The 16,663-nt window shown below is 42.8% G+C and overlaps 3 protein-coding genes and 1 long non-coding RNA gene across 6 annotated transcripts; 2 read left to right on the forward strand and 2 right to left on the reverse strand.

Moving 5' to 3' along the window:
- The first annotated feature begins 781 nt into the window (after window positions 1-781).
- LOC120699522 lies at window positions 782-5,152 on the forward strand. Its single transcript, XM_039983530.1, has 8 exons — window positions 782-1,165; window positions 2,760-2,907; window positions 3,001-3,151; window positions 3,360-3,485; window positions 3,568-3,648; window positions 3,737-3,929; window positions 4,025-4,289; window positions 4,568-5,152. The coding sequence occupies exons 1-8, from the start codon at window positions 914-916 to the stop codon at window positions 4,807-4,809; spliced, it is 1,458 nt and encodes a 485-aa protein (XP_039839464.1). The 5' UTR covers window positions 782-913; the 3' UTR covers window positions 4,810-5,152.
- Window positions 5,153-5,251: 99 nt separating this feature from the next.
- LOC120699523 lies at window positions 5,252-6,489 on the reverse strand. 3 transcript variants are annotated; one of them, XR_005685475.1, is made up of 3 exons: window positions 6,357-6,489; window positions 5,478-6,242; window positions 5,252-5,336 (listed from the first exon to the last, which is right to left on the reverse strand). It is a non-coding gene; the product is annotated as an uncharacterized LOC120699523 (long non-coding RNA). The 3 variants fall into 3 exon arrangements; XR_005685474.1 differs by lacking the exon at window positions 5,252-5,336 and having other exon boundaries at window positions 5,355-5,534; window positions 5,651-6,242; XR_005685473.1 differs by lacking the exon at window positions 5,252-5,336 and having other exon boundaries at window positions 5,355-6,242.
- A 1,717-nt stretch (window positions 6,490-8,206) lies between these two features.
- LOC120701526 lies at window positions 8,207-10,603 on the forward strand. Its single transcript, XM_039985536.1, has 8 exons — window positions 8,207-8,335; window positions 8,474-8,624; window positions 8,730-8,880; window positions 9,091-9,216; window positions 9,290-9,370; window positions 9,451-9,643; window positions 9,749-10,016; window positions 10,219-10,603. The coding sequence occupies exons 1-8, from the start codon at window positions 8,300-8,302 to the stop codon at window positions 10,485-10,487; spliced, it is 1,275 nt and encodes a 424-aa protein (XP_039841470.1). The 5' UTR covers window positions 8,207-8,299; the 3' UTR covers window positions 10,488-10,603.
- Window positions 10,604-11,103: 500 nt separating this feature from the next.
- Window positions 11,104-14,209, reverse strand: LOC120699525 (cell division topological specificity factor homolog, chloroplastic-like). The gene is made up of 2 exons (XM_039983531.1): window positions 14,005-14,209; window positions 11,104-11,956 (listed from the first exon to the last, which is right to left on the reverse strand). Exons 1-2 carry the CDS (start codon window positions 14,101-14,103, stop codon window positions 11,363-11,365), a joined length of 693 nt encoding a protein of 230 aa, XP_039839465.1. The 5' UTR covers window positions 14,104-14,209; the 3' UTR covers window positions 11,104-11,362.
- Window positions 14,210-16,663: the final 2,454 nt, after the last annotated feature.

Raw genomic sequence — 16,663 nt, forward strand, 5'->3', positions numbered from 1 at the left:
AAAACTCGCCCAAGATACAAGAGCTCTTGGAGATGCTCTTATCATGAGAAATCCTCTCACTACCATCGAAATGATTCTCGCTTAGGGTATGCTCTCTTTGATCCAATTTTTATTATCAACAAGCAATGTTTAACTTCAATTCAAATATGTTATTGCATTTATCATGGGAAATGCTTTAAAATATATAACTTTCACCATTTAAAGTATTGTACTTTTAAAAACGTCCACTTACTACACCAAACAATTTACTTCACCTGCACACTTTCTAGACAACATTTTGATTCAATTTGCTCCTCAAACTATTTCAATCGGTCCAATAAAATATACCACTATTGAGATTTGAGATTTGCAGGGGCTGAGATCTAAGTTCAAACTCTTGTAAGATGGTTAAGGGCGTGATATATCCTATGTTAGAAAATACTTTGAACTTTTTTCATCATTAATTATTACTTTTTACGCAATCTTGTATATCTATGAGTTTAGTATTAGACGCTCTACACTACGAAAATAATCACGACGTGTTTTTTTTTGAAGAATTTTTTTTTGAATAATGTTTTTTGAAGAAATATCACAACGTGTTTTTGAATCGTTGCATCAACTCAAAAGTTCTTCTTCGGCTGGCCTTTGGTCCCAGCTGCAGTCCAGTTCCCTCAAAACCATTGGTGGGGAGCCGCCGCGTCGCTGCCCGGTGGGCCCGCCTCGAATTACCGCGGGCACAAATGGAAATGGGCAATGGCCCCCCTTCTTCTCTTCCCTCCCCTCCACACCACAACCCCGCTTTCCCTTCTCGTCCCGCCCCCCACTCCTCCCACCCCCGCTCCCTCCTCCCCAAACCCTAGCGGCCTCCCTCCCTCCGCAGATCCAGGGCGCGGAGGTTAGGTAGGAGAGGAGGGCGCGCCGGGCGGGGTCCGGGATGGACGGGCCCAAGCGGCAGCTGCGGGTGCGCCTCCGCGTCACGGCGCGCCGGCGGGGCGGCGACGGCGCGGACGGCGGCCGCCCCGGCGCGGGGGCCGGCGCGGGCGGGCGGAAGCGCCGCCTCGACGCGCCCGCCCTCAACTCCGCCGCCAAGCTGCAGCGCCGCGAGATCGGGGGCCGCCAGCTCGCCGCGCGCGGCGGCGGGCCCGCGGCCGCCGTGCCCGAGCGCTTCCGGAACATGCGGCTCCAGGTAGATTTTTTGCCTTCGCCGCCTCCGTTACTCGCTGCTGTCGTCCGGGTCGGGGAGCCCTACTGCGGCTGTGGGTGGGCCGCGGCGACGCCGCGCGCTGTTGGCGCCGGCGAGCCTAGGGTTTTGGGCCGGCGTCGGTGCCGCGCGGCGTCGAATTGGTGGGAGTCCGTGGGTAATTTGACATGGAATTTTGATCTTGCTCGTACCCATCAAGCTAGGCGGGAAAATCTCGTTCTTGAGAGGAGAAAGATCTGGTCTTGGGGATTCCCCAATTGTTGAGTTCCTGCAAAAGGTCCGCCTTTACGGCTAATACGAGGCATTTTAGGGTCATTTCCTGAGTGTGGAACCTTTAACCGTTATTTTTTCTCATGTGTGATGGTCTGGACGCATCTGTTTAAACATATCATTCATGTTGGTTGGCGCTGTCACCTGCTGGAATTGAATAGTATCATCAATGTTCAGAATTAGCGCAATTGGGATTTGCACTTCGGGCTATCCAATCAAAGAGATATCTAACTATCTAAGGTCCGGTAATTTGATGTAGTGCTTTGGTGGAAAATGGGAAGTGTGAAATGGCTTGGAATGGACATTTCTAGTATGTACATTATGCATTTCTGTTGTAAAAAAGATATGTTCTTGGATGCTCCTCAATAGTTGAGTTATTGTGAAGTAGCTGTCTTCGCTACAAATGAGATGCCTTTTAGGGTTATTTTTGAGTGTGGAAGGATCAACTGTTAGCTTTCACATGTGCAATGCTCTAGATGCATTAGTTTGAACACATAATTCTTGTGTGTTCTCTTTGTTGGGGCACGCGGCGAAATTAGTTGGGGACTCTTGCTTAGGGCTGTGTTTTCCTTCGGTCTCCGATTGTGCTAGGTGGGAAATTCTGCCCTTTAGAGGAAAAAAAAAGTTTTGATCTTGGGGATTTTCTTGTGAAAGATCACTCTTTGAGGAAAATGGGATGCCTCTTGAGGGTTATCTTGTGTGCGCAGGATTGAATTGCTGATTTTGTCATGAGTTGTGCTGTAGATACCTCAGTTTGAACATGATTTTTATATGCTTTCTTTGATTGGCACCTGCAACTTGAACTGGAGCTTTGATATAAAATGGAATGTGTGAATGACTTGCAATGGACATTTCAAGTACGTGCATTACACATTTGTGTGTGTGTTTGGGGGGGGGGGGGGGTGTTAACATGATTCAGCATTTGAACTACTCAATAGACTGTGAGCCTTAATTTGAATTTATGCCCTGTGTATTCCTTCCTATTCATCTGTACCATTTGAGAATTTTATATGGTTATCGTGCTTCATGATGCACAAATCTGATTAAAACTGCCATTTCTGTTTAGTGGAGGTACCCTAGTGCTGGGTCCTGATTCTTTCTTTGTATCTTTGTTCATTGGGCTTACTACAAGGGTCAAAACATCTATATTGTTGCTGAGATATCTACTAGGTTTCATGGGTGTGAAATGTGAATCTTTACAATGTTTTGGTAATGCTCAAACTTTTCAGCGTGTAGAATTACAGAGCCTGTAATGTTTTCTGAGTTCATGTAAACTACATTGACATCATAATCCTTTTATCTGGTGCAGGAAGAGTTTGATACGTATGATGACAATGCTCACCTATTTGTGAAGCTGCAGTTTCTTAGAAGACGATCCAAAATTATTGAGATTGTTGCAGCAAAGGATATCATATTTGCCTTGGCTCATTCTGGTCTTTGTGCTACTTTCAACCGAGGTTGGTGTTCTAAAGATGAAATATGTATGTGACACAATCCAATAAAAATATGGATATCATCTGATCTCTGCCTTTGTATTTTTGTGTCATCAGTAACAAACAAGCGCATAGCCTTCTTGAATTTAAGCCCAGATGAAGTCATTCGGAGCTTGTTCTACAACAAGAACAATGATTCACTTATTACTGTATCAGTTTATGCTTCCGATAATTTCAGCACATTGAAGTGCAGAACAACCCCAATTGAGTAAGAACATATGCTCCAGAAATTTCTCTTAGTATCTATGTGATGATATATGTCACTTTCAAGAAGCACTCTATGAATATGCACTCTTAATGTAATTGACATTTTTTCCTTAGTCCTGTATATGCCATATTCACGTGTTTTTAATTGACTTATGATAGTTTTTGGGCTCGACTAATATATGGTTTTTGTATTATAATATTTCTTTCAGGTATATTAGAAGGAATCAATTAGATGCTGGATTTCCTCTATTTGAATCAGAATCTCTGAAGTGGCCTGGATTTGTGGAGTTTGATGATGTGAATGGAAAAGTACTCACATATTCCGCACAGGATGGGTAGGTCTTTGTAAACTGTTCATTGCATTGAATAGTGTTTTTCACAACAACATTGTTCTAATTGTTATCATTCTATCTGAAGTATCTATAAGGTCTTTGACTTGAAGAACTACTCCTTTCTATATTCAATACCAGATGAAAATGTGCAGGAGATAAAGATCAGGTTTGTGCTCTCTTTCCTTCCTCTATCTATATTCCTGTATTTTAGAGGATAAACATTGACTTCTCAATATTTTTTTTATATATTCCAGTCCAGGAATCATGCTCTTGATATATGATAGAACTCCAAGTTATGTTCAATTGAAGATATTATCAATTGAAGATGGAAAGCCACTGAAATTTTTTAAGCACTTGTTGCACCGCAACAAGAAAATTGATTTCATTGAGCAGTTCAATGAGAAGCTCCTTGTCAAGCAAGAGGATGAAAACTTCCAGATACTTGATGTATGTCATATTCATGAGACTTATGTTAATCTTTTTTTTTTAGCTTGTCTTACTGCATGCAGGACTAATGATTAGATGGTCTTTGTGTTTTGAAGGTGCGGACTTCTGAGCTAATTGAAGTCAGTGTCTCCAAGTTTATGACCCCTTCAGCATTTATTTTTCTTTATGAGAACAATCTCTTCTTGACATTCCGAAACAGAACAGTCGCTGTATGGAACTTTCGGGGAGAGCTTGTGACTTCATTTGAAGACCATTTGCTTTGGCATCATGATTGTAGCACCAACAATATTTACATTACTAGTGACCAGGATCTGATTATCTCGTATTGCAAATCAGAGGTGGTGGCGGAAGATGGTACAGGTATAGTACTCAAATGCTGATTATTGACTAAAAAATTAATAGGTTCCATTGTTTATATAATAACTTCTATCTCACTAGTGTGGTCTTTTTACGCGCCTGTGTGCTAGTACACTGATACATAAGTTTGTTCAATCGTTTTAATATTAAATCTGGTATAAATATTCATGTTGGCCACCATTACCATATCACATATCATATATGTTGAACATACTATAGAACCTCCTTTAGTTCTGTAGAACTATTTGTGGGAATTATCCTGACACATGTGTCATCTGCAGTTACTCCAATTGGATCCATCAACATGAGTGAGATTATGACAGGCAAGTGCATTGCCAAGATCGCTGCCAGCGACCCTGCCCTCAATGTCATACCTCGCAGAAATGGTCGCAAGAAGCAGTCCTCTGTATGGAGCACAGTTCCAGAAGCTCTGGAGGACGTCACGGCGCTGTTCTATGATGAGGACAGGAACGAGATCTACACTGGCAACAGCCATGGCCTGGTCCATGTGTGGTCTAACTAGATAGTAACATGTACATAGTCTCGCCCTTTTGATTCTGACATGAAGATCCGATTAGCTTTACTGCATTCTGTATAATCCCTGACCCAGGGCTCACCTAGCTTTTGTATTTGGCAATAGAATGTTTCCTTGAGCAATTGTGAGAACGCGAAGTGATTCTTGTAAATGTTTATTTATTTTGTTTTGTCATGGCGTCTACCATGTTTTTTTTAACATAGAAATTGGCCTCTGAATCAAACTTCGGTGGATACTGCCTGCCAGGTTTCTGGCGGTGAGACAGTAAACGTCTGAAGTTCCAAGATCAAATGTAACAGCAGTGATTGGTGAAATGATGTGTTTTGTATTAGCATTGTAGCAACAGCTTGCAATTCCTGATAGCTTCCTGTGGCTCATTGCCTGTAGCTAATATAGGCTGCTAGATGATCCTATGTGAAGTGAAGTCCTCTTTTTTTTAATCATTGGGTACTCCATATCTGACTGATCTGAAAATTCGAACATTCGGAAGTTCAACAAATCATCGGCCATAGCAGCTACGAAACATGAAAGAATTTCAGTACAATTATAACCCCCATCAATATAAGTAATGCTAATATTGTATCAATATTATTGATGACACAACTACGTGACACTAAATCTTCATACAAAAACGTAGTGTTATTTTTCGAAAGAACCTGTCAGAAAAAAGATGCCGGCCAGTTTGAATCCGCCCAGATTGTAAAAAGCTGGGCCTGTAGCAACCAGAAGCTAGAGTGTTAACTCTTTTTTTTTTTTTTGAGTCACCGCTAGAGTGTTGACTGTTAAGCCAAGCTTTTATAGATTGTGAAAGCTGGCCATGGAGGCATACCTGGATCCATCCAAGCCCAGTCCACGTCTTCCACAACTCTCGCCACAACTGCAACAAACTTGCGAACAGGGCGGGCTCAGGATTTGGGAGCCGGGTATTCAAAATTTCAAGGAGTGCAAAAAAAAATTAACAGCCCAACATACATATTAGTAGGTAGCATATGATTGAGTAATAACAACACAAATTGTTCATAATTTGAAATTATTCAACATATAGATAATATATGTACTAGAACAAATGGCATTGATAAGGATGCTTACAAATTATAAAATAACTTTATGTTCCTTCGTAGTTTGAAAATACTTGATGATGTCCTCATCTTTCGTTTGCAAAAAAAATTCCTTTTTAAGGAATGTGGTCAAACAATTATTCAAAATTTCTGCCTCATCTTTCTTCTTAAGTTCTTAGCTTGTTTTTGATAGTGTTCATTGCAAAAAAGATTCTCTCAACACTAGCAGTTGCAACAGGAAGAACTAGAACCAATTTGAGAAGTTTGTACACAATGCCATACCGAAAAACCATATCTCTTTTAACTAGCATCGTAGAAATCAGTAGCAGCACTGCCGCCCTTCTTCCTTTTCATAGTTTAAACCTACAAATTGTGTTCAAGTTTTAGAAAAACTTCCTTACTACATGTCTACAACTCTACATTGCTGCTAACAAGTGCTAACGTGAATAAATTTCAATCCAGTGCTCTACTTCTCACCTTGGTTCACTACGACAGGCTGACTTTGTTCGGTTGGCTGCCGGCTGCTCAGCTAGCGGGCGAGCGCCCCTCGGCCCCTACCGCCCCTAGGCGGCCCAGCCCTGCGCGCTGCGCGGCGTGGGCACTGGGCACCAGGGTTAACCTTTTCGTTTTTTTTCCGAATCCCGCCAACTGCCGGAAACGAAATTTCGGCCGAAATTTCGCCGAAATTCGCTAATTCCGAACGGAAAGAGAATTCAAATTCAAAAACAAAATTCCGATGAATTCCGACCGAAATTTCGGTGATTTCGACCGAAATTCGGTGATTTTCGACCGGAAAATGATGTCAGTTGTGATTTTCCTACTGTTCCCGAGGTCAAATGAAAAACTTTTGAATACCAACTTTGTTCAGTTTTTCGAGATCTACAACTTTTGTTTCAGGAACTTTTTCATTTGAGCAATGGTTTGAAAGTTATTTAATTATTTCAAAAACTAACAATTAAAAGTCTTGTCATTTCATGTGACAACTTCCATTTTCTCTCTTAGGCCTCAACTAGACTTTTATTATTCTTGTTATTGCAGATATGCCTATAAAATTTTAGGGACATTGGTTAATCCAATTGAAAGTTGTTTTAAATCCAGGACAAACATGATTTGAATTGGTTATCAATTCATGTGACAGTGTTTGAAATTTTTTTTGGATTCAATTTGTATAGAGAATTGTTAAAGCATTCTGAAAGGTGTGCTTTCCTACTTCGTTACCTCTCATTAGACTAAAAAGCTATAAATTCTACCTCATTAGACTACAAATAACCTTGTTTTTCAACTAAAATACAATTTTAGCCTAGCAAATGATCTTAGATTTGAGTGTGTTCTAGTCCTATTTGCTTAGAAAAACACCTAGTTTTTATCATATTTTTTCCAAATTTTTACAAATTTTTTTGAATTTTTAAATTTGAAAACGGAAAATGGCGAAAAGTACCGAAATTTCTTTTCCCGGTAACTAGCGGAAACGGAAAATTTTCCGAAATTTCGGCGAAATTTCGCCGAAATTGTTAACCCTGCTGGGCACCCCCACCGCACGCGGAGGCAGCTCAGCGGCTGGCAGCCGCACGAAGACTGCCGGCGCCCTGCCCCTACCACCAGGTGCCGCTGCGCGCCTGGGCCCGGCCCCTGCGCGCGAGGCCCGGGCCGAGTGACGAGAGGAGGCCGGAGACAGCCGGCGGTGAGGCACCAGGAGCCGGCGACCGGCCGGCGGGGCAGCAGTATCGGGCAGGCCTAGGGCCTTGTTTGGGACCGCGGGCACCAGCAGCGCGTCGCTTAAATGCGAACGCAGCTCGGAGCTCGCTTCTTCGATTTTCCTCCGCGCAGTTCAAAGATCCGCGTTTTGCGCTACAGGCGTTGGGTGAACGCGCGTCTGACGCGAGGCGTTCGGCGGGATTCTGTCCCAAACACAGCCTAGGGCAGCGGTGGGGATTTTTTTTTTATCAGGACAGCGGTGGGGATTGGGGATTCGGGGAAGGGGAATCGCCAGGTAGAGGGAGAAGCATGGGAGGATGGGGGAAACGTGGGTTTGGGTTAATACATTTTGGGCCTATGGGGGTTACGTGGGCCGCGGGTGAGGGTGGGAAGTTGGGCTGCTGGGGTTGTTTGGGCCAAAAGAGAGATGAATAGCCTGATTTGTTGTGTATTTTCATTTTATTGAGTCATATACATAGAATATACTATATATACAATTTTTTTTTCAAAAATAATGGGTATTCAACTGAATACCATTGAATTCAATGGGCCCGCTCAATGCGAACAATCTCATGCAGATTACAGTCGTGGGCAGCTGCAGTTAAAACTTAAAACATCCTATATATAACATCCTGTGGATGATTCTGTCTCCACAAATTGAAGTCGACGACGTTCTCCTCCACGATCTTCTTCGTTCATCAGTCATCACTGACTGACCCGCGGCCATGGCGCCCGAGCGGTTCCGCGGCATGCAGCTCCAGGTACACAGATGACCAGACCTCCCTCATCCTCGTCTTCTGGTGCCCCGGCAATGCGCTAGGGTTACTTGTGGCGACTGTCGCCGGCGCCGTCACCTCTGACCTCTGCTGGAGTTGTATGTATTTCCTCGCTTTGTGCAGGAAGAATTTGATGCCTACGATGGCTGCGACGCTCTCCTATCTGCGAAGCAGAAGTTCCTAACAGAAAGATCCAGAATTATCGAAATTGTTGCGGCAAAGGATATCATATTTGCTCTTTCTCGATCTGGGCTTTGCGCTGCTTTTGACCGAGGTAGGTGTTCTGAAGATGAGATCTGTACATGGCACATTCTGAATATCTGATAAAGTTTGTTGGTTGTCATTTGGCCTGCTCTGCCTTTGTACTTTTGTGTCGCAGTAACAAATAAGCGCGTAGCCTTCCTCAATTCAAGCCCAGATGAAGTTATTCGGAGCATGTTGTACAACAAGTACAATGATTCGCTTATCACCGTCTCCCTTTATTCATCTGACAGTTATAGATCGTTGAACTGCAGAGCAACCCCGCTTGAGTAAGAACATATGCTCCAAAGTCCAAAGTTCTCTTTTGAAGAAGTGCCCTATAGATGCTAGATATTTTCTAATGCTATTACTGTTTTTCCTTAGTCCTATATATACACTATTCAAGTATCTTTTGAATCGACTTTTGTTGAACAATGCAACTTACCAAAGTTCTTGGGCTGAATTAATAGTATAGTTGACATATTTAATTGTTCCTGCAGGTGTGTTAGAAGGAATGAGTTAGATGCTGGATTTCCTATTTTTGAATCTGAATCTCTGAAGTGGCCAGGATTTGTGGAGTTTGATAGTGTGAATGGAAAAGCACTCATTTATGCAGCACAGGAAGGGTATGCCTTCTTTAGCAGTTCATTTTTTTTCCCCACAGCCATATTGACCTAATTGTCATTCTTTTATGTGCAGTATCTACAAGGTCTTTGACTTGGCGAACTACTCCTTTCTCTATTCAATACAAGCTGCGAATGTGCATGATATAAAGATCAGGTTTGCGCTCGTCTCCTGATTTGATATATCTTACAGTATTCTAGGGACCCAATTGATGCCTTTTAAATTTCTTATTTCAGTCAGGGATTCATGCTCGTGATATATGATAGAATGCCGAGTTATGTTTCATTGAAGATATTATCAATTGCAGATGGAAAGCCAATTAAATCTTTTAAGCACTCGTTGCAACCGAACAAGAGAGTTGTTTTCATGGAGCATTTCAATGAGAAGCTCCTGGTCAAGCAAGAGGGCGAGAACATTCAGATACTTGATGTATGGCATTGTTCAGGAGTGATATATTACTTCCCCCCCCCCCCCTAGAGGAACCCCTAGTTAATTCTTGAGAGCCTAATAATTGACATTCTTTATGTTGTGAAGGTGCGGAGTTCTGAGCTAATAGAAATCAGTGCCACCAAGTTTGTGAACCCTCAAGCATTGGTTGTTCTGTATGGGAGGAATCTCTTCTTGATATCCCGGAATAGAACGGCAACTGTATGGAATTTCCAGGGGGAGCTTGTGACTTCTTTTGAAGACCATTTGCTTTGGCATGACAATGTTTGGAGCGCAAACGATATTTATATTACTAAGGACGAGGGCCGGATTATCTCGTACTGCAAATCTGAGGCAGTTGAGGATGATGGTACAGGTGTAGCACTCAAAACCCTTCATTTTCTGGAAATTGCATCACTCATTTATATAAAAATGCAACTACTTTCATCTAGAGAACTACTACACTGATGTATAAAAGTGCTAGGCTTCTGACATTAAATCCTTTTGAGCATACTGTACCATGGAATTCGGTTTGTAGAACTATTGGCGGATAATTTCCTGACACGTGTCATCTGCAGTTACTCCAATTGGGTCCATCAACATGAGCGACATTATGACGGGCAAGTGCATTGCGAAGATTGCTGCCAACAACCCTACCATCAGCATCGCCCCTTGCAGAAATGGTTGCAATAAGCGGTCCTCGGTCAGCTGCACCCCTCCAGAAGCCCTGAAGGACGTTACAGCGGTGTTCTACGATGAGGACAGGAATGAGATATACACTGGCAACAAACACGGTCTGCTGCATCTGTGGTCCAATTCATCCGGGTTTATTTTCAGGAAACTGTGATTGTGCAGTCTTCTTCTGCATTTCCTTGCTACGCACCATGTTAATAACCTAGAATTTAGCCTCCATGTCAAACTTAGACGGACATCTGAAGTGATTCGCCAAATACTGTGTTCTTTCAATAGCACTGTCGTCAGAATTTTCAGTTTTCAGATAACTGTGGTTCCTTTTCTATAAGCTGAATTTTATTTTTCCTGTAAGCTGAATTTTAATGCCCAGATTAGTCTTGTCTGATCAAATGGTTTGCAAACAATTCTTGATAATTTTGCTGAACAATCAGCTCAGCTGCTTGTTTGCAAAGCGAGTAACATTTGGAAGGTAGTCTAAATGCATGCAAGGTGGATTTGATTAGTATTATTAATGTACCTACATTTGGAAGGTAGTCTAAATGCATGCAAGGTGGATTTGATTAGTATTATTAATGTACCTGTTGCTTTGCAAGAACACTCGGACCCGAGTAGTCTGATACTCATGCGTTGGTTTTGTACTCATGACTTTGAAATATTAAAGAAACTGAAGGCATTTTGGTCCCCATGAATCGGGTGTCAAGTGATGCAAAGATCAAGTTCAGTATGAAACCTAAACATTTTTGGCAGATAACACCCCTGAAAATGGCATATGCTAGTATAGTTGCAAAGACAGCAACAGGACGTTATTTTCTCATGAACAAAAACAGAATTCTGTTTATCAAAGAACCCCGCACTACGTCTACAACAAAGTTCCAGAATCAAGTTACAGGAAATGTTGAGCGAAGAGGGATCCTAGATATTTACATCACACTAGAGAACAAACATGCTAGCTTTCTACCCAACAGGTTCACAGATGCAAAGAACAAATGAAACATTGTGGAGAGCACACTCCAATAGAAGTACAAGGACTCAGTAGTTCTCATTGGGAACAAAGAAGTCAAATGTCACATCAACGCTACCAGATGATTCTCCAGTGTCCTTGAAGTCGACGCCAACAATTTTCCCTCTGTATTGCTCTTCAGATTCCTGGTACTCTGGCTTCACACGGCGCACGGGAACAGTCACGGAGTACACCGTGCCAAGGCCAGCATCAGTTGAGATATCCACTTGGACGTTATCCCGTGATTCTATCTCGACAAACTCAGATAGCGCCTCAATGACATTCTCCACAATCTTTTTCTTTGCTTCATCACTGACCTCACACCTGTCTGAGAATAGGATCATCTTAAGCCTCTGTTTTGCAATGTTTGCATTGGAGTTCTCCTTTATGGTTGACACAGGAAAGATTATCTTCCATGCTAATTTCAGACGGTCAAGAAATCCCATGTTAACGACATTGTGAAGGAAGCCTTCCACCTCTTGAGTTATAGGAGAAAAATCCTTCCTTGAAAGAGCATAGGTCTGGGTGGAGCTCTGTGAACAGCTTTGACGTTCAATGATTAGCCGGCTGTTTGTAAGCATGTGATTGCTAGATGCTCCATGAGGGAAAGTACAAAAGTGTGCCTGCAGCATGACAATTATAATGGTCAGAATTCCAGTATAAACAATGCCAACATACTAGAAGCACATTGCAGTGCCAAAGCTAGTGGCAGTGCCTGGTATGATTCCACTCAAAATCCTAAACCTCCAATACTGAAACTTGCACGAATCTGCATGATAGCATCAGAGCTATACGCAGTACTAGGGCTAATACCTGGTATGTGTGACAGAGCAGTGCATTAGTTTAATTATTCATACATGAGTCATTTCATAGTTAATTGAGCAAGCACGCTTCAGGCCTTCTATCAACAATACAATAAAGAAATGTGCATATGAAAAAAATTAAACACAGAGCTAATCTAACAGAGCAAGAATAACATGACAGCAAGGCAGGTAGAAACCACATTTTATGAGGTGAACCCCTAAAATTTGGTCAAAGATAGCCTCAGGAACTCTCTTAACTCTTGAGTCCTGATGACAAGGCCAGCCTACTCTTATGTACTCCCTCCTTCCTCGTTTATAAGGCACACACGCATATCAAGATTCAAACATTTATATCTTTGACCAATAATTTAACTATTAATTTTTAATTTTTATAATGTAAATTTTATATGATTGGATTCGTCATCAAATATAGTTTACAATGATTATAAATTTATAATCATAAATGATATAATATATGACAAATAAATGGTCAAAGCATCGTTTGGAAGACCGTGCCATGTTCCACCGTGCCTTATAAACGAGGAAGGAGAGAGTACCATCCAATTTTAGGATGAAAAAAATGACATCTGATTTGAGATTTATATTTTAAAAAATTGAGAAAGATCCTAATACAAAGTAATTTTTATAAATACAAACGTTCTTATTTATAGCTACCTTTCCAACCAGATTCATACTCTCCAGATCTACTACCAAGTATCGATGTACAATGAAAAGAAGAAGAAACCACACACCAGCTTCGCTAGAGCACCAAACCCACGTGAAATGGAGATGCCAAACCCCTACCAGTCAGTTTACATTCATTGCTACATTTGATGGAGTAAAGTCTAATTTTCCAATGTATTATCATAGGCAGCAAAATATGATTGCAATTAAACGAGACCAATAAGAAAGGAGACAAAGGCTACTTTAGTTTTGAGCATAGCACACTATCAAATGGGACACAATCACACAAAATCTGTACATACAAGGTAGCAAATGACAGAATGAAGGGGAAAAAAAATCCTTTCACCAGGAAATCAAATGCAGGGCAGTTATTTATGGTAGGACAGCATGCGAAGATACAATCAGTAATTCCAGAAGGGTATACTTGAGGTAATTCCCACAAACGGGTACATGAAACCTGATCCACATCTCCTACCAGCTTACGTTCTGAATTCAGATATGTAGAATCAAGGAATGAACATCAGAGTTACAAGCCAGAACAAGAACCAAATTAACAGAACAAAATGATAAAACAGCAAAAAAACTCTTTTGTCCCAGGAATGCTGGGGCAGGCCACAGGCTAAAAGGCAAAATGATTAATCTTAGAAAGTGGCAGCTCTGAAAATATAGCTAATACTAAAGGGTTATCCAGAAACACAAGGGTTCCAGTGGGCCTTCCTCACTGTGGTCCCTGCATACTGCATTCGATTACACTACTCCCCTCCACACCCAGCAGACCTCTTCCTCCGCCCCTCCAAATTCAGACTATTTATTATTACAAAAATTCAGACAATTTCTCAAATAATTCCTCCATTTCAACCAGCCATGTCTGTTGTTAACACCTAGCCGAGTTAATGCCTACCAATCAACAAAAAAAAAAATACTTCACTGCGGACATCACCGCAGAGCACGCCTCTCTACTACCCACCGGCATTAAGTACACTGAGGAGTGAGATTGTGAGAACTAAGGCAGCGTCACCCACCGGGGGCTCACACAAATCCAGCAACGCAAGAGCCGCTCCGCGTATCCCAACCAGAATCCCGGCCTTCCAGGGCACCCCAGCGCCACACCCGCGCGCTGATTCCAGCTCTATTGCGCCGGATTACATGATAAATCAAACGGTAGGGTTCTGGGAGGAACAGACCTTGGCGCCGGCGGCGCGGCGGAGCGGCGGGCGGAGCGAGGACGCGGACGGGGCGCGGAGCGCGCAGGCGTCGCCGCCGCCGGAGACGGGCAGCGCCATGGAAGGGAAGGAAGGATGCGAGTGTGCTGCTAGGGAGAGCTAGGGTTTTGCTCGCCGGCCGCTTTCTCCGTGGTGGGGAGCGGCGGGTGTTGGACTGGGCTGGACCTGGACTGGACTTGGAAGGGAGCTGGCTGGCTGGAACGGCGACGCCAGGTGGCACCACGTGGGGTTCTGACAGTGGGCCCGAAGGACTGGATTGACGAAGACGGTTGGACGAAATGCTGGGGAATCGGTGGTCACCTTTGTTCTCAGTTTGAAAAATGCTACGGCGACATCGTCGGCACGTAGCCTTGCTCACACTTCTCTACCTTTTTTTTTTTTGCAAAACACGAAAGCCTGAGCCTATCACTGACAACGCAGCGTCAATTAGATTTTAAAATGAATTTAAAAACTATATAATATGTGTCAAATCGAGAACTCGAACAAAGATATGTTTCAGCACAAGAAATCTTATCAACTCAGCCACCCTCAATTTGCCTCGGCAATCTAATTTTGTTCGTCCTCGGATTTTGCTGGAGTGATTTTTATCATATTTGGTGGAGATTGTGTTATTTTCAAGTTTTTTTTAGACATGGGAATAATAAATCGGTCTCAATATCCATCTTGTGGATGTATACGGCCAAAAAATTACAAAAGTTCTGAGCTCTATGTCTGAAATAAAGGATTTCACCAAAAACAAAAAAGAAAAGATATAAAACAACAAAAAAAACTCGGCCGGAGGGGTGAACGGACTCCACCGTTTTCATTAAGAGGAAGCGACTCGGCTTCTCCTGGCCACAGAAAAATCTCCGAACCCTGGCCCATGCCCGAGAGGGCCAAGCCTTGCGGCGAGCACAGTAAGGAGATTTTTTTTACCCACGAGCAGAACCCGTGGGGAGCGACTGTGCCACACCCGGTTATTCGTACCAGACTGGGATCGAACCTGGGCGGGTGGCCTCCACGACGGGCAGGGCGGATCTACAGGGGGCTGAGGGGGCTCCAGTCCCCCTACTGCCCAAAACTCCATGGAGCCCCCCCACCACAGCCCCCCTAAAATTTTGGAGATCATTGATGAAGGAAGGGAGGGAACAAGAAAGAAGAAGGGTCACCAGCCCCCCTGCCTTCCATTCCTGGCTTCGCCACTGACGACGGGAGTGCCCACCACTACGCTACGAGCGCGTTGGCATATAAAACAACAAAAATAAGGTAAAAAACTAGGTTCCAATCTTTTTCTTTATTCCCACTTCAACCCGCAATGTCTTCACGTAGTTACCAATCCATCATATATATATATCTCTCTCGTCTGCTTGGTGTTCATATCGTCGTTGCTTGCCAAATCATTTCACATAAACTAGTGCCTTGCGCGCGCCTTGGCGCGTGTAATTTATTTATTTGTTTTTGTTTGGCAATATAAGTTTATATAGAGATTTGTAGTAGATGTATAGACAAATGGATATACATAGATAGAAATATGATATTTATTTTTAAAGCAAAGAATGCAAAAAAATAGTAGCTGAAATCCGACGTCTCAATCTCGCCGTCGAAGGCGGCCGGGAGCGGTCCTGGGGCATCTCCTCACCATGCAATGCGCGGCTATCACACCCGACCTGCGGCACCGCAGCGTACCGGAACGAGTCCGAGTCGCCCGCCGGTGACGGCATGAACTCGCCACACCCATTGAGGGCGTGCCCGGCGGTCCGCCCAAACTCGCCGCGTGGCTCTCCGGCCTAGCTTCACTGCCGTCGTTGCAGTAGAGCACACACCCATTCAGAGGCCACCAAAATTACCGGTCGAGAGTTCTAGATTCAGATATTTTGTAGTGACCGAATGGATAGCTGACGCGTGGACCATTCGTGTCTCAAGGCCTCAAAGATAACGATGGCACGGCCAATCACATGCCCTGTCAATTTAGGATCGAATAGTAGGAATCTTTTTTTACTGGCGTGTCCAGTCTGCCCTTGCGCCGACCTTCGGGGCATTCACATATAGAAATTAGGGCCGTGATTAGATTCAAAAATTTTATCCCAAAAACGTCACATCGAATATTTGAGCACAGGCATGGAATACTAAATAAAATCTATTTACAAAACTTTTTACACGGATAGGTTGTAAATCGCGAGACGAATCTAATGAGCTACTTAATCTATGATTTGCAACAGTGATACTACAGTAACCATTCACTAATTATGAGTTAATTATGAATTAAGTATGCTCATTAGATTCGTCTTGTGATTTACAACCCATTCGTGCAAAAAGTTTTGTAAATAGATTTTATTTAGTACTCCAAAATAGCAAGATTCCCTTTCATCTGTAGTCATACAGTGGTACTACAGTAACCGCTCACTAATTATGAGTTAATCATGAATTAAGTATGCTCATTAGGTTCGTCTCGTGATTTACAACCCATCCGTGTAAAAGGTTTTGTAAATAGATTTTATTTAGTACTCTGAAATAGCAAGATTTCCTTTCATCCGTAGCCATACAATGGTACTACAGTAATCGTTTACTAATTATTAGTTAACCATGAATTAAGTATGCTCATTAGATTCGTCTCGTGATTTACAACCCGTTTCGTGATTTG

Source organism: Panicum virgatum, chromosome 3K (genome assembly GCF_016808335.1).
Source record: "Panicum virgatum strain AP13 chromosome 3K, P.virgatum_v5, whole genome shotgun sequence".
NCBI lineage: Eukaryota > Viridiplantae > Streptophyta > Magnoliopsida > Poales > Poaceae > Panicum > Panicum virgatum.